The 23192-nt window shown below is 39.6% G+C and overlaps 1 protein-coding gene across 1 annotated transcript in view; it reads left to right on the top strand.

Moving 5' to 3' along the window:
* cachd1 (cache domain containing 1) overlaps positions 1–15061 on the top strand; it is an 83804-nt gene extending 68743 nt beyond the window's left edge. Inside the window, exons 16-27 of the mRNA XM_014992687.2 lie at positions 1597–1707; positions 2567–2689; positions 3201–3300; positions 4092–4208; positions 4500–4660; positions 4899–4985; positions 6184–6300; positions 7430–7581; positions 8313–8474; positions 9239–9316; positions 9420–9521; positions 12018–15061. Of these exons, the coding sequence (XP_014848173.2) occupies positions 1597–1707; positions 2567–2689; positions 3201–3300; positions 4092–4208; positions 4500–4660; positions 4899–4985; positions 6184–6300; positions 7430–7581; positions 8313–8474; positions 9239–9316; positions 9420–9521; positions 12018–12268 (1561 nt within the window). The 3' untranslated portion in view covers positions 12269–15061. The remainder of the gene's footprint in view (positions 1–1596; positions 1708–2566; positions 2690–3200; positions 3301–4091; positions 4209–4499; positions 4661–4898; positions 4986–6183; positions 6301–7429; positions 7582–8312; positions 8475–9238; positions 9317–9419; positions 9522–12017) is intronic.
* Positions 15062–23192: the final 8131 nt, after the last annotated feature.

Below are 23192 nucleotides of genomic sequence, written 5' to 3'. Positions count from 1 at the left end.
GCGAGACAGTTAACGTTTGTGAATGTGCGAGCTGGTAGCAGTGTATGTGTGCGAGAAAGTTAACGTTTGTGTGTGTGTGACATTTTAGTATTTTTTTTAGTGTGCGTGGCTATTTTTTTGGAGTGTGCGAGAGTTTCTGGTAGTGTGTGAGAGACGAAACGTAATTTTTTGGAGTGTGCGAGAGTTTCTGGTAGTGTGTGAGAGACGAAACGTAATTTTTTGGAGTATGCGAGGCTACTTTTTTGGAGTGTGCGAGAGTTTCTGGTAGTGTGTGAGAGACGAAACGTAATTTTTGGAGTATGCGAGGCTACTTTTTTGGAGTGTGCGAGAGTTTCTGGTAGTGTGTGAGAGACGAAACGTAATTTTTTGGAGTATGCGAGGCTACTTTTTTGGAGTGTGCGAGAGTTTCTGGTAGTGTGTGAGAGACGAAACGTAATTTTTGGAGTGTGCGAGAGTTTCTGGTAGTGTGTGAGAGACGAAACGTAATTTTTTGGAGTATGCGAGGCTACTTTTTGGAGTGTGCGAGAGTTTCTGGTAGTGTGTGAGAGACAAAACGTAATTTTTTTGAGTATGCGAGGCAACTTTTTTGGAGTATCCGAGACTTTTTGGTAGTGTGTGAGAGACAAAACGTAATTTTTTTGAGTATGCAAGGCAACTTTTTTGGAGTATGCGAGAGTTTCTGGTAGTGTGTGAGAGACGAAACGTAATTTTTTTGAGTATGCGAGGCTACTTTTTTGGAGTATCCGAGACTTTTTGGTAGTGTGTGAGAGACAAAACGTAATTTTTTTGAGTATGCGAGGCAACTTTTTTGGAGTATGCGAGACTTTTTGGTAGTGTGTGAGAGACAAAACGTAAATTTTGTCCTAAACGGCCCCTCATACTATTGTGGCTTTTTATAAGGATATAATATAAATTTTACAATTCACAACTTTACAGGACTTAACTAGCCAAGACCAGAACATGTACAAAGTGCTCAGGGACGTATTATTACACTATTAAATTGCATTAAAAGTCAAAACTATTTATTTATTTATTTATTTATTAAAAAGCACACCTTTCTTTAAAGTTATGTTTGTTTGGAAATAACATGTGGAGAACCTCTGCAGCAGGTATTCTGACCACAGAATTTTAATTCAGAACAGCAGCCACTCATAAAATTATATGAAAGTCACAGTAATTAACTGCTTATTTGCATCTATAACAATTTTATCATAGAATGCCAAATGCATAGCACACAATGTGCTGTACCCATGATAACATACAGATAATGAGGGTAAGATATTGTCATTGTATTATTAGTACTGCTAGCTAGACTCACAAACATGAACAAATCTGACATGATTATTTAGTCTTATGTAATCAAATTTTCTAATAAATACAATTTTTTGTTTTCAGTACCTCTGAGCTATTATCAACATTATTCAAAATAAATACTCGAAACCTCTCTGCATGTAGTAAATCTATATATGGATCTCACTTTGTGAACGTTATTACGGAAGTAGCTGTTGTTTCCTTTGATTATTCGAATTTGCTCCGGTTTCACTGAGCACAGAGGGAAGTGATTGTCCTGGGTAACCCTCTGAGTGTGTCGTACAGGTACCAGCATGCTGTGGCCAACCCAGGCCTCATCACCTTCACTGGTCCCTACCTGGATGTTGGCGGCGCAGGTTACGTCGTCACCATCAGCCACACTATTCATGCCTCAAGGTAAAATAAAATGGTTCCAGTTTAATATTAGCGAATGGAATGTCTGGTCTGTTTCCTCTAGATTTAAAAGAGTCACCCCCAGTAAGCGTTTAATTATTGACCATTATGTTTGAGCCTTTTTACTTTCTGCTCAATAGAGCCACTGTTGTGAGGGAAGATATCATGATCAGCAAGAATTTTATCCTGGGGGTCATTTCACTGAGACCCAGCTATCTCTGAAAACAGGAAATAATTTGACACAAATGACAAGATACTGAGACGGACTCTTTCATTGCTTTTCAATGAGTAAATGATCCATGTTCTGTTATAATTATCATCAATTCTTCTCTTGTAAAGTACTATCAGGCAAAACAGTGTGTTGTTACACAGTAGTAGGGGGGGGAAAGGAGAGAAATGGAAATATGTTTTGTCGCTGGTGCAGAAGAGATTTGAAAATGTCTAAAAAGAGTCCTGGGCCAAGATTAGAATGTTTGTTTCTAAGTCAGTGAGCCTAAAATACAACAGAGCATCATGGCCACCGGGATTCTGACAGCGCCACAATCCAAACAGTTTATCACAGCCCCTTCAAGTATTCTGGATAGAAATAAACACACAGTTTAAGGGTGTGTGATAAGGCAGGGTTGTGTTTTGTAGTTGAATTGGTCAGTGAGTGTAACAAACAGTATGTTAGACTGAGACAGATTGCAAAATTACGTGGTTTTTTTGGTGTTTAATTTAGCCTTGTTTTACAAAGATCTGTATAAAAGTTGGATTACTTGTGGGATGGCTCAGAGAATTTTCATTTTCCCAGCTTTTGTTTTTTTTTTTTTTTTCTTCTTTCAACATGACTAATTTTTCTGTTTTTCTGCTCTGCCTGCAGCTCTCAGATGGCCCCTGGGTATGCAGTGGCAGTGATGGGTATAGACTTTACTCTTCGCTATTTCTATAAGGTCCTGCTGGATCTGCTGCCCATCTGCAACCAGGATAAAGGCCATAAGATCAGGTAGGGAGACGGTAGATTTTTCACTCGTCCATGCAGATAATTCCCCCTTTTTTCCCCCTCGATTCCCCCTGGAAGTCTTTGCAAGCTTACAACGTTCATGTTTCGTTGGGCAAGAACAAAAGTTGCTGAGAGACAGAGAAGACAACAGAAAGCGGGAAGAAGAAATAAGCTGATTATCAGCAGTCCTGAGGGAGTCCTGCATCAGTACCCCATAACTTTATTCATCTTCTTTCTTTTGATCTCTCATCCACATCCATTTCTAGGTTACTCCCTAACTCTCCTCCCAAACCCCCTGTTCTGTTTTGCTTTTATAAGCCATGTAAAACAGCTTTAGTTTTTAAGGGAGTTGCAACAGGAAGAAGCTGCATATGGCAAAATATTTGAGAAGCAGTCAGAAGTAGAATGGAGCCAAAACATTCAGTTAAAAGAAGGCTATTTTTGAACGGAAAGGAAGGAAATTGTATCTTGGATCTTATTTGAAATTGTTACTTATATCTGTTTTGTAATTCAGGTGCTTTATAATGGAGGACAGAGGATACCTGGTTGCTCACCCAACCCTCATTGACCCGAAGGGTCATGCCCCAGCAGAACAGCAGCACATCACTCACAAGGTAAAGGGTTGAGATATATATTAAGTTAGTTTCAATTAGGCAGGCCTTTGTATTTACAGAGTACACAGAAACAATTAAACCACTTTAAAGATAGAATGTTCTACTTTCAATAACTTTATGGTCACAAACATCTAAGGTTGCTTCGGTGGTCTGGTAAAGCTGTCTGCCCTAACTCACTTAATTTTCCTGCATAGATTCCAAACTTTTTCCATTTTTGACCAATGAGCCACAACACATCCATTCAGGATAATCCTAGTGAAAGTGTTATTACCTAGATTAGCAGAATGTGTCCTGTACATAAGTTGTCCAACTGCTGTTTCAAACCTTGATTACACATCAGCCACATTTAGTATTGAATTCTTATTTTAAGACATACAAAGGACTCTTAAAATGACTAATTTACGTTAACAAACAAAGAATTTGCAGATTATACAGCAATTCTGTTTCACATTTTCAGCACTTACAGGCTTAAGGTCTACATTATATATTTACTGTTTAAATTAAGGTAAAGTTACACATCTAGGCGCAAAGTAAGTCATACCAGATTATCTTCCATCCTTGCAATGTCCATATATTTAACTTACGACTTTTTCAGTTATCTAGTTAGAGACACTTTCTTATTGTAATCTCAGTAAAAACTGCCTTTCACATTTGGGTATTAAATCAGAAAAACAAAATTAATTAGCAAACTGCATTTAAAGTATATAAAGATTTTTATTTCGCAGAGTTATTTATATGCAATTATAAATTAACATTTTCCTTGTTTGTTGTATGTTTGTGTTTTATTCTAGGAGCCACTTGTGGCCAATGACATCCTGAACCATCCAAACTTTGTCAAGAAAAATCTTTGCAACAGCTTCAGCGACCGGACAGTGCAGCGCTTCTACAAGTTCAACACCAGCATCGTGGTAAGGCAGAAACCAGTGGACTCCGACAAACTATTCTAAACCATCAGCCAGTATTGCACTGCCATCTTGTGGTGGTTTTCAGTACTGCAAATTCATTTCTCCCAATTCACGGTTAAAGTTAAGCAAACAGAGTCTTATTTACATATATACAGCCAACAAACCTAAACCATATTTCTTAAAAAATAAGTCAAATCTGATTTGAGTTAACTGGCCGAATTAAAAAGCATATTAAGACATAAATGGTGAACTGGTTGGTTGACATAGGTTTCGTCTCCTCTCTTCCTCACTCAGGGAGACCTGACCAACCTCGTCCATGGCAGCCATTGCTCCAAGTATCGCCTGACTAGAATCCCCGGCACCAATGCATTTGCTGGCATCGTCAATGAGACGTGTGACTCGCTGGCTTTCTGTGCCTGCAGCACGGTGGACCGCCTCTGCCTCAACTGCCACAGGTGGTTGCTGATAGAAAAATATTTTTCTTTCGAAAAAAGAATAAAATAGTGGTTTATTTAAGTTTTTATAGGTTATGTAGCATCAGAACTAGAATATAGTTCCTAGGCAGGAGAAATATCCTGCCTAAAGATGCATGTTTAAGCACATCTTCATTAAAACAGATATATTTAAACTCTAAAGGATAATAATGATATTCTTTATTTACTTTGAAGCTGATTGGTCTGCTTCCTTATGCAGGATGGAGCAGAATGAGTGCGAGTGTCCTTGTGAGTGCCCTCTGGAGGTCAATGAGTGCACAGGCAACCTCACCAATGCTGAGAACAGGTCAGTCACAAATGAAGCAACTCTTACTACTACAGGTCCAAACACAAGCTTGTTTTATGGATGACAACAGAGAAAGTGAGCAACAAATGAGAGTTTGGTGATGAAACCAAATACTAAACAAGCAGCTTGGAACCTGCAGAGTAATTTGGACTCAGGATTGGGTGTAGAGCAGTGGGAGTCCAGAAGAGAGCGCAATAACCATTCGGGAAGACGGGGGTGGGGGGGAGAAATGCACGGAGTATTCAGATGACTCATTAGGAAAGCTCTAATCATGTCTCAGTATCGCAACGGGAATCTTTCACATTTCACTGTGAATTAACACAAAAACCGTCTTTAAAGAAACACGATCTGCCCTCTGTCCACCATGTTATGTTTTCCTTCTGTATTAAGGTCTCTGATCAGATGTTTACACTCATAATTTACATTAGTGCTATATTATTGGGGGGTTTTAATGATTAGTTTAAGATATCTATTTTGTCAGTGATTGAGAATTACTCTACTTCAAATCTTAATATATTGTTGACACAACGTCATATTTATAGACATTCACATTCCCACAAATGTATCGAGGAGATGCTAATTTTCAACTTGCATTTTGGTCAGGCACTTTGTGAGCCATAAAATAACATTCTGGATGTATTTTAAGATTAAATTAAACTGCTTTAACTCTGAACTTTTATCCATTTTAAAGTGTTGCCCCTTCATCCCTACAGAAGTGTTTGGTTGTAATATTTGCATTATATATGAACTACATTGTACAGATGGATGTTTCTGTGGGTTTTCTCATCCTCCGTTTTTCTTGCTGCCCTTACCAGTTTTCCTCTCTGCGTCTGTCACTCCGCATCTGTCCATCATTCTCTGTCCATCATTCTTGTTGTTTCACCCACCTCCTTTCATCAGCCATCAGCTGCCTGTGACAGCACGTCAATGTCTCAGATCCCTGCTTTATGTAATTAGCATTTTCACTGTCAGCTTGTCTATTTTTTGTGTTGCTGTGCTTTAACAGACTCCATATGATGATGTTTATTCCCTCCTGTTGCATACAGTCATGTTCCATTCCTAGATTTAAATTACTCCTTTGTTTTTTGGGGGGTTTTTTTGTTTGTTTGTTTTGTTTTGTTTTTTCCATTTTACTGTAACCAATGGAAGTGCCCCTCTTTGTTTTTTTCCTTCTTCATCCTGTTGATTTGTTATACAGGAACCCCAGCTGTGAGGTGCATCAAGAACCAGTCAGCCTGAATGTGATTGATCCCGGTCTGCATGACACCCTGCCGCAGTGCATCAACACCCGCTGCAGCCAGAGATACTCCAGCAGGTGCACACTCTCTCTGCACTTCTTTAATATGCATATATTTGTAAAGTTTAAAGATGTATTACGAGCACCTGCAAGTCAAAAGGGCAAAAAATATGAAGCAACACCTTTTTTGGCAGATTTTTTTATTTTTTATTTTTCCCCAATGTGTAGATCATACAACTTCAGTGATTTTGTGATCTCTGTTCAGGCTCAGTATAAAAATGCTACCCCAATTAAATTATTTATTATACAATGGACCCCTAGTATTTGCAAGGGTTAGGGACCACAGTGATCCCCTCTGAAATGCTAATAACTTCAAATTTTAATACTTCAAACACCAACTATACCTTAATATGCATTAATATACACAGTGGAAACTGTTTTAGAATTGCCACTAAGCTAACGTTTATAGTTTTCCTTCTTTCCACTCTCAAGGGTTTCAGTCAATCAGCACCAAGAAAAATAACTGGTGGTCCAGGATTGGCTGTTTTGAAAACACCAGTCAGTTTCAGCTTCCCAATCTAAAATTTCTTTTGAATATTTTTTAGACATGCTGTATATGAAAAAGTCTAGGAAAAGGTCAATCTTCTCCAAATAACTTGGAGTTACGTTTAACAGAAAAATGCAAACTGGGTGAATCCACAGATACTGATCTCTTTATGTCGTAATAAGATTTTTTTTCCATCAAGAATAATTCTGTCTGAATATTTTACCTCTGTTCAGGAGGGTTGAGGTTTCAAAAAGTTTTATGTTTCCTACTTTATTTGTTAACAAACCACTTTTGATGTGCGTTTTGGGTCATCATCGTATTGAAACACCAATACAACACTGGAATATAGCTGTTGATTTAAGGGGAAGTTGAGTAATTTTATTATTCCCCTCCTTTACAAATATATTCACTTTACTGTATCCCCACAGCATGTTGCCACCACTGCCGTGCTTGGCAGTTGATGCCGTGCTCTCAGGTTTATGGGATCATAACAACTTTTCCAAACACTTCTTGTTGCACAAAGTCCAATAGTGAAAGTGACATTACTACACTTACCATAGAAGAAAATCCTGAGAATGAAGATAATTCCTTCTGTTATATGCACAGTACATTCATGTTTATATTCTTGTTCTAATCTCCGTATGCTGCTCTGTGTTTCAGTGACTGTTTCGGTGTGCTGGACTGTGAGTGGTGCATGGTGGACAGCGATGGTAAGACCCACCTGGACAAGCCGTACTGCGCCCTGCAGAAGGAGTGCTTTGGAGGCATCGTTGGAGCCAAGAGTCCATATGCAGACGGTCTGGGTCTTATTGGTGAGTCAAAGGAACCCTGGAAATCAGCACATTTGAATAGAAGAAAATACACAACCTACATAAATATAACAAGAACACATTTGCTTTGAAATAGCAGCTCTCTAATCATGTAATTTATGGACTGTTATTTATTTATTTATTTTCCTAAAAATGTGTACATGTTTTCTCAACAGCTTTGGCTGTCTGCCTTGCGTTGATAATATTTCACACGTATGATAGAACAGAAATCATGTATAAAAATGTACCAGCATCGCAGCAGGGGATTGAATCTCAGCATAAATAGTTTGATTTTGTTTCTTCTTCAGGCTTTTGGAAGATTTTTAACTGATTCTTTTAAAAAATATAAAATATATTAATAACATTAATAATAATATTCCCACTGGCTTCCAGAGGGAATGTTCAGTTGTAACAGCAGAATCAAGAGGTTCACACAAAAATTCCAAAAAAACTAACAACAACAACAATAATAATAATGTACTATATAACATAAGAATACTCTACAGTTATAAGCTAGAAAAGAAATTGTAATCCTAGGAATGTGCAAATGAGTATGGTGATTTTTTTTTTCCATGTGCATACATAATATGCTGAACATTAAAAGAGACAACAGAGTATTTACAATGCAGTATCTCAGTGCAGTGCAGAAAAGCAGATGTTCAATAACAGCAGAAATGTTACTTGAAAATGAGTAAAATCATTCTTCTTCATCATTCTTTTCACTTCTTTTGCAGATGAGGAAGTGGCATCTTTGAACATGATCAAGAGCGCCCCCGTGGGTCCGGTCGCTGGGGGCATCATGGGATGCATCATGGTGCTGGTGCTGGCCGTGTACGCCTACCGACATCAGATCCACAGACGCTCACACCAGCACATGTCACCACTTGCTGCACAGGGTGAGTCTGGGGACAGATTCATGTCTTAAAGAGACGATGCATCTATATCAAAATAGAGGCAACTGCAGATGAAGCGTTATATTTTGACATTTTCTTCTTATTCAAAAACAATATCCGTAGCTTTACTACAGAGGTTATAAGGAAATAATACAATAACATGAAAATGAGGTTGAAGTAAGTGGGGCTGGAGACAAATGTACACCACATTTTTCAGAGTTTCACTTGTGAATAAAAATGCTCATGTTAACTTTTTGTATCAGTTTACCAAAGGAAATGTGTGTGTTAAAAAAATATCTACTAATTAAGAAAATTAGTAAACACTCGTACATCAGTTGGAGAAAAACGTTATATCAATCACTTTATATTCAAAGCCACATGTAATCATTGTTTTCATCCTTTTTCGTCTAGATTTACTTGGATAAGTATGAGGTTTTGTAATACACGATGAGATGAAAACTATATAGTCATTGTTTTTGTTATTGTTGTCTTGTGGACAGGTCGTTGTCTTTTGAATACTTCAGTGGCTGATTGTAGAATAACTAATGACTGTAAATTATGAAACTGTTGGCAAATGTTTTGGTTTTGAACAAATTTGTAAATTTAATTATTCTTTAACTTTTCTGGTTAATCTATAAGAAGAGGCACTTTGACAATAAAACAGTGCAGTTCTGTCCTTTCTTTTAACAGTTCACTCCTAACCTGTTGAATGCTCGAGCAGTGAAGAGTGTCTTATTTTATGTCATTTTTCTCTATTTTTCCTGCAGAAATGTCTGTGAGAATGTCCAACCTCGACAATGAAAGAGACGAGAGAGACGAAGACAGTCATGAAGACAGAGGAATCAGTAAGCGCACCACCTTACATCTATTTTCAAACATTTCTCTCCTATTATTTAATAAAGCCTCCATTTAGCACCTTGCTAACCTGTGTGCTGTCTTAACTTTCAGTCAGTAATACCAGATTCATAGCTGCAGTCATTGAGAGACACACTCACAGTCCTGAACGGAGACGGAGGTACTGGGGCCGATCGGGGACAGAGAGCGACCATGGTAAGACAAACACTCATTTTATTTAGTAAAACACATAAGTGGGTAAACATACATGCTTGAGTTTATTTAAAATTGATGAAGTTCCTTTTATCCTATTTGTTTTCCTGAAATACCCCCTTTAAAGTCAAAAAAATTCTAAGCCTGTATTTTAATTCAGTTATTTAATCTCAGGTTCTAACTTTGTGAAAAACAGTTAATTTATTGATGGTTTGCTGACAGGCAAAAGGGTTAACTACAATAATTTCTTGTCATATTGAGACTTATTAGACAAGTCTCACTAGCTAAGATGCTAGAGCATCTTGGCTCCAGCATCCAGACTTGGATTTTAAAGCTTCAATGGATTTTGTAGGCATTTTAAATGGGAAATACTAAAGGAGAGTGCTGCATACCGTAAATTATTCGTTTTTTTTGTTTTTTTTTTAAACAAAAAGAGTCCCTTTTTACTCTGTCACCCTAAATAAAATCCAGAAATGATCCAATTAGTTAACAGAGTTCAGATATTTGGTTTCTAATTCTGCTACTACTATGAAGCCATCAGATGTTTGTGACCAACCAGTATCATGTGGACCAAATTCAGATAGAAGCTGAATATTTTGGTATGCATGCAAACGTGACAGAAAACTTGCACTATGTCAAACACAGTGGTGGTAGTATCATGCTGTGGGAAGGCCTTTCACTAGGACTGAGGGTCAGAGTTGGTGGGAAGATGGATGGAGTTAAATAAAAGAAACACTGGGGGGAAAAAAAATCCTGAGACGACCACTAAACTTGCAGCCAGAGCTACAAATAGGGCGTTAGAATGGACCAGTCAAAGTCCAGACCTGAATCCAACATGGTGCATTACATAGCGGAATTTTTTTTTTTGGAAAAAAAAAATTCCAATTAATTAAGCTGCTACTTTGTTTTGCAAATAAGACTGGGTCAAAATCACACTGGTTGCTAGGTTTTGTTTTATTACGCAGCATGTAATGTGAAATAAATGAAGGTTTCTTAATTGTCCAGACCCTGAACTTTCTGTGACACTTGGGAAACAGGAAAACCTTCCTTTTTCAAGGCTTCACAAAGTTAAAAAAAAAAAGAAACCTGAATAATTGTTCAGTTTAGTTTCACATTCTCTCCCTTTGCGCCCAGTTCTGAGCTCTCCTTTTATTCTTCGCATTAATCACAAGCCTGAACCCTGATTTTCTCTTCATCTGAGCTGACTGGCTCATGCTCGCTTTTTAAGAATTTTCTAAGTCTGACACTTGCTGTGGACGGACACTTTCACCCACACAGGCTCTCTGCCTCCCACATATGTGGCATCATTCCACTTCCTGGCAACCAGGATCTCTCGTACTTGTTGCATAACCGATGTTTGACGGAGAACAGGGGTGAACTTGAAGAGAAGAGTGTGGGCTAAAATGAAACAAAATCAGAATGTGCAAGCGGTTCTGCTGAATGTAGCACCACAGATGGTGAAACAGAACAAATGAGTTGGAACACTTTCTAGTTGCACTCCTTGCATCTTTTCTGCATGCAGCACCCTCTACACTTATTAGCATCACTGCTACAGAGTACAGCTGCATGAAAAGCCACAAAATAAATGAATCTTTTATTACACTCTTAGAAATGTACAAAAACTAACTAATCCAGCTATTCTGTTCAATAAATTTAAATATAGCATTTTTTTAAATTACTGCAGCACAGACTAACATCTGCATAACGACCACTAAACAATATCCTCAAGATAGCTACTCATTTGGACTAACGGTTGAATTGATAATTTCTTCCCTGCCACAAACAGGTTTCACCCCATTCAAAATAAGAGCAACTATGTAAACGACTAGCTGCTTGAAGAATCCTTAAGTCGATAATCAAAACTTCAACACAATGTTGAATCTTATTCAACTGAAAGTTTTCGAAACAACCAAGTAAATTAGCGCTTTAAAATTTATCCAGAAAAATTTTCTCCGGGGTACATAGGTGTGCTAAATGTTTTCAAAGTTAGCTAAAGCGCTAATACGGTAGCGGATTAGTGGAAGTGTACCCACCACTGCATATATGAATTATTTTAACCTGCCTTTCATTTTTATAAATTGTTTCTTCAATCTGACTTCTTGACACTGAAGTCAGATTTCTTGTTTGTTCGCACTATTTCATCCAAAAAAACTTATTGTGATTCTGAGGACAGTTTCAAGCTCCTGCTTCATCTCTTTCATTCGTTTCGCCCCTCCTCCTCTTCAGTCATTGGTCATTTTCACCCTTTTTTCTTGTTATTCTCATGACATTGAATTTGTAAATCTGCATCCGAGGCGACTTCCCAGTTTTAACTCCTGTTAGGATTTTAAATCTTTTTGGATTTCAAACTTTAATAAAATAAAACTTATTATTGTCTGACAACAAAAAATGGCTACCATTTCAAATCTATTCCAATAGTAACCATAGAATTATTGAAATTTAAAGAAAGTATTTTTATACATTAAGGATGATGATAACATGATCAATCTCTGTGTTCAGGCTACAGCACCATGAGTCCACAGGAGGACAGCGAGAATCCGCCCGGAAACAACGACCCCCTCTCGGCAGGGGTCGACGTCGGTAACCACGACGACGACATGGACCTGGACACGCCCCCTCAGACAGCCGCGCTGCTGAGCCACAAGTTCCACCCGTACCGACACGTCCACACCCACCACCACCCGCTGCACACACAGACGCATCACCTGCAGGCCGCCGTGACCGTGCACAGCGTGGACGCAGAGTGCTGATGCTCCAGGGGACTGAACTAGTTTTTATCAAAAGACTATTTTTGTAAAACATTTGAGTTTAATGAGACGATCCACACTGTGTACTTCAAGGTTCAGACGAGTGGAGGAAGATTACCACAGTTGGACCCAATTCCTCAGAGCTGCTCGGATTTGCACTCTGAATTATGAATGATGCCGCAATGTGTCGTTGTGGCAACATCATCTTTCTCTCATCCCCTCTTTAATTCAGCCTAACTTAAAGCACATGCAAAAGGCAGACGTGGGCCAGTACATGTAAGCAGTTGGATTTCCAGTTTTTTTTTCCTTTGAAGGATTCAGAACTCAGTTTTAACGAGAACAGGAGACAACTGGAACCCAAAAACTTTGAGCAGAGACACAAATCTTTCAAGGTTGGGTCCAGTATGGACTTTTCTTGGCTATAAATCCAGCCCAAAATAGGTGGCACCTCTGCAAAGGGCCATTGCCCAGAGATCCAGGAAGGACACAGTAAAGGGCAGCATCTCTGAAAAACAGAAAAATATATATTTTTTCTCCCTAACAAAGAGCTGAGTCTAGTGGAACTCTAACGATACTTTTCTCTCAACTTTCTGGTCTCCAGAGTTCGTTTATCTGGGAGTTGTAGCCTTTCTCCTAAAAAGAGGCTTCTGGTGTCATCCAACATGCCGTCGGGTGATACCTGAACACTTTCATGAATGTTTGTGAATATCAGCGTAGGGAAGAAAATGCTTCAACATTTTGCATAAATACATAAAAAATACACTTTGAGTACAATATTATTTTTCTACTATTTATTAAAGACGTAGATCTTCAGGAGCTGACAAAGCAGTGAGGCAGTAAGTAATTTTGCAAACAGCACATCAGATTTAAGGCTCATTATTTTTACTTTTTTTCTCCCCTGAAAATACAACAGACAGACACTATTAATTTTCTTAGATCTATTTTTATTATCACATGTTGGAAGCTACATAAATAAAACTTTTTTTTTTTTATTGCAACAATTTTTTTTATATTGTGATATTTTTCACAAATTCAGTTTTTTTTTTCAGTCTTGTTACATTTGCAGCTCATAAGGAGTTGGCTCTTTGGATTATAAAGGTTACACATCCCTGACATAGATGATGAAAGAAAATTAGTTTTAAATCTTGTTACCTTATGATAATCAGATTATGCAGCAGTAGAGATATCAGTTTAATATCAATTTAAGATGTTCTCTCAGTCAAACATGTCGAGAGGAAACGGAGTGAATTTCATTTAGGTTTTTGTGCCATTTTCAAGCTTATGGTGAGAACAAACTCATATTAAACTCAAAACATCAGTAAACACGTTTATGAAGCTTAATTTGAGGGGGGAGAATCAAGATAATGAGCCTTATTCTGTGTCATTACATGTAGCACATATTTCAGTTTTCTCGAGGTGTGTGTATTGTTCAAAGGAAGCATTTTTGATAAGGGTGGAAAATTATTCTCCACATCTAAAACAGAATTTTTTGTGCTTGTTTAAAAAAAGAAATAAAATAGTTCAACCTTTGGTAGATGGAGGAGCAGCAGCTGAAGCCAACACCAGCATAAAAACATTCCTGGCTTTAGTCACTGCCGGGGAGATTTGTGTCAGGATGATAATTGGGGGATCCTTTAAGAGTCCCTGGTGTAGGCGGACATTTTCTGTCCTGAATAGAAAAGCGGGACAGGACGTTGTCTCACTACAACCTTTTTGCCTTTGAGGCCAAGCTGATGCTGCATGTGCTGCATGTGAAGGCTGTGTGCATCGACGTCGTTCTTATCAGAATGGAAGGAAAGGAACGCTGCTGCTGGGCAGAGGTTTACACCCGACCGTCGGCTCTTCTGTGGTTAACCACTCAAACTGTACGTTTGTTTTCATGTGTGTTTGTGTGTGTCGGAGAGAATGACAGTGTGTGGTGAATGTGTGACTATCCACCGGAAACACTTTCCTTGAAAGCATTATTTTTTTAAAATAGTGTTAGAGAATAATAGGTGAATTTATTATGAATGAAAATCCTCCGTTTCTCCCGTGAGGTTGCTTCTTTCCGTGCTTTTGTTTTGTTCAGATCCTGTCGGTGTGGCATCTTACGGGTGCCAAGTTGTCTATTGTTCTGCAGAGATCCATTATAAAGTGTAAATACAGAGTCATGGATAGTTATTAATGTCCTGTACACTCATTTAAAAAAACAACAAATGTTGATATTCAGATATTGAATCGTCTGTTCATGGTGTCTCGCTATATTTTTGATGCCTTGGATGTTTTCCTTTTATTTTTTTAGACTTATTTTTCTTTAGGTCCATATTGGATGGAAGTCAGTACTTGGAAATTTTAATACACAGTTTATGTTAAAGAGAATTGTAGTTTTTAAAGGTTTATTATTGTGTGTCTTTGAAAGCTATGTAAAATACAAAACAACTCTCCACACGCTAAATTAGATTTGACAGTTTTCCATTAACGACCACGCCAAATGTTTCTACCCAACTCTTAATTTGTTTCACTTTTCTTTTAAGTAGAAAAAGCTGCGACAGGGTTGCATCTTTTGATTCGAGTGGAACAGGCATACAGAAAATGGAGGCTTTTTTCACTCCAAACTGAATTCTTCATCTTTTTGTTTCAGCAGTATTTCCAAACAGGCTTAAAAATATAGTATGTGTGTTTATACAGAACACAGAATTACAAGTTATTGACCGAAGGAACATGTGTACGTCTCCCAACCCTGCTCCCAATGTATCGTATACAGTTAACTGAGATTAATTGCAATGTGAATGTGATAAAGTACATTTTACAGTTAAACTGTCTGTCTGTGATTCCTAAGATGATGTCAGCATGATGTCAGACGGGAGGCTAAATGATTTCTAAATAATTTGTTTATTCATTGCAGAAAGAAAGTCTTGGGTTTGAATCCTGTGTGAAGTTTGAATGTTCTCCACTATTTGTGGGTTCTCTTCAGATACTCCAGCTTCCTCCACCAATCCAAACACAGAGTTTTAAACCAGAACTACTAGAAATTTGCATCAGTCCAACCACACATAAGTTCCAATTAATCGTTCTTATCAAACAGTAGGATTAATAGATATTCAAATTAGTTTTGAAAGTTTTCTATCTAATTAAACCCAGCAGATTGCATCATGTTGCAGCATTCCGTCCTCCTAGACGAGCACGTAGCAACAACAATCGATTGCATTGACTTTACAACAAACATGTAGCGACAGTGGAGAGGAAAAACCTCCTCTTTAACAGGAAGAACCTTCCAGAACCGGGCACAGTACAAACAGCCACCACCAAACCTGGGGGTTTGAGAAAATGGAGCAGATACAGAAGAGTTGATGTAGGACTACTTTCCATGTTAATGAAAAGTAAAAAGTTAATGTCAGGAAAGGGAGAACTTTCAATTGCTGGCAGCGTTATGTCAGCTGATGCCCCTTCTGTAAGGCATCGCAGCCAAACCGAGAGCCAGACCAGATGTAGCTTCTATGGCGAGGAAACAAAGTAATGCAAATTTGAGAGTAGTACAAGAGAAAAGTGGAGAAAAGTGGTCAAGCAGTCTTTCGTTACATTCTCTTTCCCCTTCTTTCTCTGCCGTACTTCCTCTCCAGCTACTAATGAATAAACGCCACTAGATTTGCCAAAACCTTCTTTTTTAAAAAAAGCTACTTGAAATAAAACATAGCTGAGGCTTTAAGGTTCCACCTGGAATAAAATCTTCAGTTCATAGTCAAAGTCAGAGAGGACAGATCAGGAGGCGGCGTGTTGACTTCTTCCACATAAGCAAATTTTATGTAAATTTCCATAAGGACTGCTCTGTAGCCTCGCCTGAAACACTGGGCTGAAACAGCTTTTAAACACTACGGCCTTACGACTTTCCTCCAGCTCCCTTTTTTATCCCTACAAAAACGAAAGCAATGAATGGCTGAGAACTAATATAAAAAACCCTTAAAGGTTTCACTGCACCATTAAGGGGAAGTCCGTCTGTTGCTCTACTCATGCGGCATATTATAACAATCTGTGTACACAGGATATTGTAATTCCAAAGTGTGAGTTGCTCTGAACCATTTCTGAGTCAGCTGGACTGAAATACAGATGGTCACAGATTCTAGCTTCATCATAAAACTGTCACCGTACCAGAAATGAATGGAGAATATTAAAGATAAAATAATTAAATGTTATATTAGTGGTGAGAAAAGTCACACACAAGGTTGGTACAAGTACACGTGGCTGTTGAGTCCAACTTAATGCTGGACTGGAGCGTAGGACACTGACCCTCAACATACAACCAGAGGAACAACAAAATGTATTGGGATGGTCTAGTCAAAGTTCAAATGTAAATTCATCTCCTAATTGGATTTACAACTAAATGTTTTTAGATTCTCACTTTCCAATCAAATTAAGTTAAATATATTTAGCAAAAAACATGCATTTTAGTTTTGAGATATGCAAACCTGCTTGCAGCTATGATTGCAGTGGAAGGACCTTTATAGTGGTTTAATTCAGATGCCTGAATTAAACCCATCCAGTACTTTTACAAGTCACTTATACTTGAGATCTGTTCTTCATGAGAGCTTAAAAAAAACTAATTCATATTACTTCCACCCATAAATCCTACGTTTAAACACACAAATAAAATAATCTTGTAGTAAAATGCTGAAAGCCTGAAAAAAAATCCCTAATTAGATTTTTTTTAAAGCTGCATTGTGAACTTTGAATGTCCTAAAAGAATTTTAACAAATTGTTAAAATGTTTTGACATTTTAAAATAACCCATTAAAATTCCATTCAACACCTCTCCCACAAGTCTTCTTTTGAGAGCCAGGACAAAGATCTGCAGTCTTTTTTTCCCTCCATTCTGTCCATATGCGTCTGGTCTGTCATTGCTGGCCTTACGTTCACATTTACTAACAGCAGAGGAACTCAGTCTGAAGCCTTTCCAGCTTGCATTATTCTCTCTGGTTCATGCAGGGACACCTACACTGCAAAGAGCTCCTCTTCAGAGGCATGTTGGCCTTATTTGGAGAGAAATCTTTTATGAGATGCACATTTCGTCCTTTACTGAGCTGGTAGAGCGTTCAGGTTTGGTTATCGGTTGTTTTCTTTCTTTACTGCATGAACAGAGACCCATTTTACAACTAGCAGGAAGTCTAATTTATAAAACTGAATGGAAAGGTGTTGAAAACGTTTCGGTCCCCAATGCAAATTAGATTTACTGGCAAGGTTTTCCAGGTGGTTGCAGCAAACTAGTTTGACAAGATCATTTTGTATAGTTAAATACAGCTACTTAAACAAGTTTACCCAAAGTAAACACTCAATCTACTTTCAGTTTTCTCTCCACTCGAATATATTTAAATTCTCTTTAAAATCTATGTGATGCAACCAATCAAAGGCTTTACTAGTTGCATCAGGTAGCAAGAGAACACCTCAGCATCTGGTTTGTTGATGGTTTCATTACATGCTAGAAATAATTATGGCCAAAATGATCAGAGAAGAGATTATTTGTCGTGCTCAAACAATGAAGAGGATTCCAGAAAGAAAACAAAGTCCCTGACTGTTCCCAGAGACACAGATGGAAATTCTCAAGTTAAACAAACAGTGGCTGCACCATCTGGATGTGGCAAAAAGCTACATCCAAAATGTGCTTACATCAGATTCCATGGCTCCTCGGGAATCTGCTACCAGATAGTTTTGGTCTGGTAGGAATCTGCTACCAGATTCCTGAGGAGGTATGGAGTCAAAAAACTTTTGACCCAAAATTAACAACAACAAAAGAACTCAGCTGTAAGACTTGATGGCAGCAATTTGCACAGTGATTCATATAAACTCTGAGCAGTCCCATTCCTGTATACCACATTGTGCTCCTCTGCTAACACAAAAGCATAAGAACAGTCAGGTCCAACTTGTTCACAACTGGAAAAGTTAGTGTAAAAGGTTTTGTGTGTTCTGTTCTGTGGAGCAATGAATGAACAAAAGCTATTTACTAAGTGCAAATATCTTAGTAAATAAGACAAAACTAACTTACAAAACTAACTTACAAGTAACGTCAGTAGCTAATGGGAGCTTGTTGAAAGAATTTTAAGAAATTGTTAAAATATTTTGATGTTTTCGTCTATATCCCTCAATATTGATGAAAAAGTGCTAGCTATAAAGGAAACAATCTGCCAGTGGAACAATATTTTTCCCCTTAAGTTAAAAAGTCTTGTTCCACTGGCAGATTATTTTACTTGCACTTAGTACTTTTTTCAGGTAAAAACATCCAGCTGCTGCTTTTCTAGGCATAAAAGATGCTTGTCATGAAAGGGCTGAATAATGTTAAGACTGCAGTAACCTGTAAAAGTGGAGAAACCATTTTAAATATTACTCAAATTAAGATATTTAAATAGCTTTTGTTTGTCTCCTGCAAACAGCTGCTAATTTGTGCAGTTTTTTTCTAAGCTATTATGCCTATAAACTTAATTTGCAGAGGATAATAGAATAATGGAGGGTCCGACTACATTGATGCAATGAAATGTCCTCATAATGAATCCCTCACCATAAAAAATCAGTCAACGTAATGCCTGTCAAACGCTCCAGGTTTTATCATTTATGTCTTGTGTGCCTACCTCCTTTTGCTTTCTGAGTAAACATCCTCCTCAAGTCTGTTGAGCTGTGACTCTTGACCTTTGTATTGAGAAATGGGTCATTTTGGCATTAAGTGGCCTTTTGGACAACATGGATTTCTCAAAAGCAATGTTTCTTCCAATATGTTTGAAGCTGCTGGTCACGGGTCAAGCTATTTGTGGTGTGTGTGTGTCTGTGTGTGTGTGTGTGTGTGTGTGTGTGTGTGTGTGTGTGTGCGTGTGTGTGTGTGTGTGTGTGTGTGTGTGAGGATGTTAGGGGGAGAGTAGGGTGAATAGTGGAACTGCCTGGAAGACATGATCAGTTATTTATGAGGCCTTTCTGTACATGCGGTGTTTCCTGCCAGGGGATCAGGGGAAACGAGCACAGATGGAGAGGCAACATGATTCTGACAGTATGCAACAAGACGGTGGCTTTTGATTTGGGGCAACAAATCAAAAGGCGTTTCGATTTGTTGAATATAAGACGGATATCTGCTGTAGTTTTTGGGCACAACTGATAGTTTGTACCCAAATGCCTCACAAAGCGGGGCGGTATGAGGCATTTACAGACAGTCAGTATTTTACCTGTAACAAGCAGTCAGTCAGTGATTTGGAGAGTGTTGAGGTTTATTATTGTGTGTCTTTGGTGACTCAGGCTTACAACTAAAGTACCTTGCAAAAGTATCCTCAGTCATTTTTTACCCTTTAACTTAAACACCCGCAGACATGAATGTATTTTATTGGTGTTCTTGAGTGAAAGACAAACACAAAGGAATTCCTGTTCTCTAAACTCTCTAAATGCAACTTATTAAATTGTGAGTTACTTCTTCATGAAAGCACAAATCATAACTTTCACAAATGCACTTCTACTTGTGAAAGAGACACATTGGCTGTAGAGTAAAACACTGAACGGATCTTATTCAAGGACCTATAAAAGGACATCTGTGCACTTACAAGTTTCATTTAAAATAATTCATTCATTCTTTTGAAAGCTTGCCTTACTTTTATTAAGAGTCATACTGTGTGCGTGAGTAAGTGGCGTACTACTAAAAGTAGTGTAATTGTTAAAAGTCCACCTGTTCGTTTTAGCACTACAATACCCATAGTGCATCTGTTCGTTACCCATGGTGCATCTGTTCGTTTTTTCTTGTAGTTCGACTTTCATCTATACCAGTAAGTCATCGCTTCTTTCCTGTACTTCTGTGGTTCGGTGGCATTAAAATCCATCAATAGAAAAATTCTGAGCTGCATGCCTATTCCTTCTGACCGAGGAAGATTCAATTGACGAGACATCCGGAATTAGTGCAAGCTAGCACGCAGTCTTTTACAAGTGGTCCTTCGAGCCGGATCTCGTTGGTTGAATCAACAACATGGCGACTTTACAAGACAACACTTCTCAAGAGGAAAGTCACAAGCATAGTCCCCGTCCACGCAGGAGCAGGAAGCTTCCGGGACATCTGGCGGAATATGAGCATGACCTACCTGATCCAGAGGAGTCAGAGTCATCAACAAGCAGCGGCTCAGACGAACCCGATAAGGATAAGAAGCAAAGATGGGACAAGATGGAGGCAGTATGGAGCAGAGTTTTAGAAACGATGAATGAGATGCAAGTCACCATGAAGGAGACCAGTGGTGCATTAACCAAGCGCGTGGAGCAACTGGAGCGAACATGTAAGTCATGCAGCCCTCTCCTGCCACACGGTCACACTCAGCAACGTGATAGAGCAGAATCCCTTCCTGCGTTCCTACCACAGCCTCGAAGTGTGGGTATACACATCAGTCACACCAGGGATCAGTCGAACACCATGGCACCAACAAGGCAGGATAACAGAACACCTGTGAACCTACTAAGACCAGTAGAACCTGCTGCATCCTTATCATCTCTAAAGGCAAGCCCCACGTTACAGACAGCACTATGGCCAGCTCCACTGTCTTCAGACTCCAGTAATCAGCCAGTTCCACAACCAGATGTACTTGCAGCACCTCAGACTATGTTCCATCCACCACCTGTGTCCCAGCCTTGGATGAACACGGCCTTCCAGCCAGTAGGTCAGTCTGTACCTTCACCTGTTCCACAGCCGAGAGGTCCTCTGGTTTATCCAGGAATCCAGCCAGCATCATTACCAGCTCCACCTCCTAGAGTGAGACATGTGATACAGCCTGCTCTACAACCTGACATTCAAGTATCACAATCCATGCAGCTTGGGAAGCTCGAACCGCATCAGGCTGAGTCTCTACACAGTCAGAGATACCAACATCTGCAGCTACCAAGCAGCACCAACCACGTACACTCTGCACCATCATATAACCTCTCTGCAGGCTCTGCTACACCTCTGTATCAGCCACCACAGGGAGCAGCAGCACAGCAGAACTACAACCAGCATCATGCAGCTCCACCTGCTGATTTTCCCAGCCATTACTCTGCTACCTACCCATCACCTTCAGTTGCATACCAGGCATCAGCCCCCCTAACTTCGACAGCGGAAGTCAGCCAGCCAAATCTGATGGAGATGATTGTGGCCTCATCATATGGCATCCCAAAGCCTAGACTGGTAACATTCAAATCTGGCCGAGAGAGTGAATTTGCACTATTGAAGAAAGGATTGGACAGCCTACTAGGGCCTCATGCACACCTCACAGAGGAATATAAATATCACATCCTGCTGGATCATTTAGAGCATCCATGTGCTCTACAAGTCGCCAGGCGCTTTATTCATGACCGCACTCCCTACACTAGTGCAATTCGAGCATTGGAGCTGAGATATGGACAGCCTCGACAGTTAATCCAGAGCGAACTCAGTACTATCCTCAACTGCTCTCCTATTAAGGCCGGTGATCCTCAAGCCTTTGAAGATTTCTCCTTGGCAGTGTCTAGCCTTGTAGGTCTCCTCAGTACTATGGATGATGTAGCAGCCAGTGAGCTCCAGTGTGGTTCACATGTAGACAGGTTACTAACCAAACTTCCTCCAAGTTACAGAGACAGTTTCATTGAGTACTGCATCACACGTGGCATTATACGCACTGGCAGCAGCCGCACATACAACATGTATGACCTCTCTGAATGGCTCGAGCGCAAGTCCCAAGTTCTTCAGCTATCCAGGCAAGCCACTCAGTCACAGTCATCAGACAGACTACGATCAGAGAGAAGTAACTTCAGAGCGCCTGCAGGGTCTAAAGCACAGAGTAAGTCCGCATCCATATATTATGGCTCCGATCCTGCTCAAATACAGCCAAAGACAGACACCAAGGCTCAAGCTGTTAGTCCTTCTTCCCCTTCCAAGAAGAAACAGAAGTTTAAGCCATATTGCCCATACTGTGAAGGAACAGAACACTACCTCAGTGGCTGTGTAAACTTTAAGAAGCTAGACCTCACAGCTGTCGCCACTTGGCTAAAGGATAAATCAAAATGCTGGCGATGCGGCCGTAAACACACTCCAGAACAGTGCACTCTGAAGAAGCCATGCACCACCTGTGGAGAACAGCACTTATTAGTGCTTCATGACCTGGCTGAGGCTAGAAGGCGGGACCCTAACATCCTAACAGTGAGTACCAGCAGAGTATTTCTGGATCCTGTCAGTCACTCTGGCCGTGTAATGCTGAAGGTTGTGCCCATCCAGTTACATCATCAGAGGAAATCTCTAGACACATATGCTCTCCTTGATGATGGCTCAGAGAAAACCATCATACTCCCAGCTGCTGTTAAGTTATTAGGCTTATCACCAGAGGAGGAAACTCTATCTCTGCGTACCATCCGTCAAGATGTGATCCAGATAAAGGGAGGCTACGTCTCATTCCAAGTATCCCCGAAGGCCCAACCAAAACTGCGTTATAAAATAACACATGCCTTTACTGCTCAACAGCTCAGCCTAGCTGAACAGTCGTGTCCAGTGGAGCTCTTAAAGGAGAAGTATCACCACTTACAGCAAGTGCAGCTAGAGGGATTCAACCATATACAGCCTCTAGTGTTAATCGGTTCAGACAATGCTCACCTCATAACTCCCGTCTGTCCAGTCAGGCGTGGCCCAGCCCGTGGACCTGTCGCTGTTTGCACTAAGCTGGGGTGGGCCATCCAAGGTCCAAGCAGTAGTATGCCTACACAGCAGGGAGAGATGCACTGCCTGAATATATCATGCCTTTCTCCTGCTGAGGCTTTGCATCAGGATGTTCAACGTCTGTGGCAACTGGACGCTCCCATACATAGACCTGAGAAAGAGGTCACACGCTCGAAGGAGGACAGAGAAGCCATAGCCATGTTAGAGGCTAAGACCATCAGGATTCCAGTGGATGGTGTGGAGAGATATGCCACCCCCCTGCTGAGGAAGAAGGACTTCCCTCAGA

This window comes from Poecilia mexicana, unplaced genomic scaffold (genome assembly GCF_051168715.1).
Source record: "Poecilia mexicana isolate PSO_F unplaced genomic scaffold, ASM5116871v1 scaffold_4, whole genome shotgun sequence".
In the NCBI taxonomy this organism is placed as follows: domain Eukaryota; kingdom Metazoa; phylum Chordata; class Actinopteri; order Cyprinodontiformes; family Poeciliidae; genus Poecilia; species Poecilia mexicana.
This window is presented reverse-complemented; position numbering and strand designations above follow the sequence as displayed.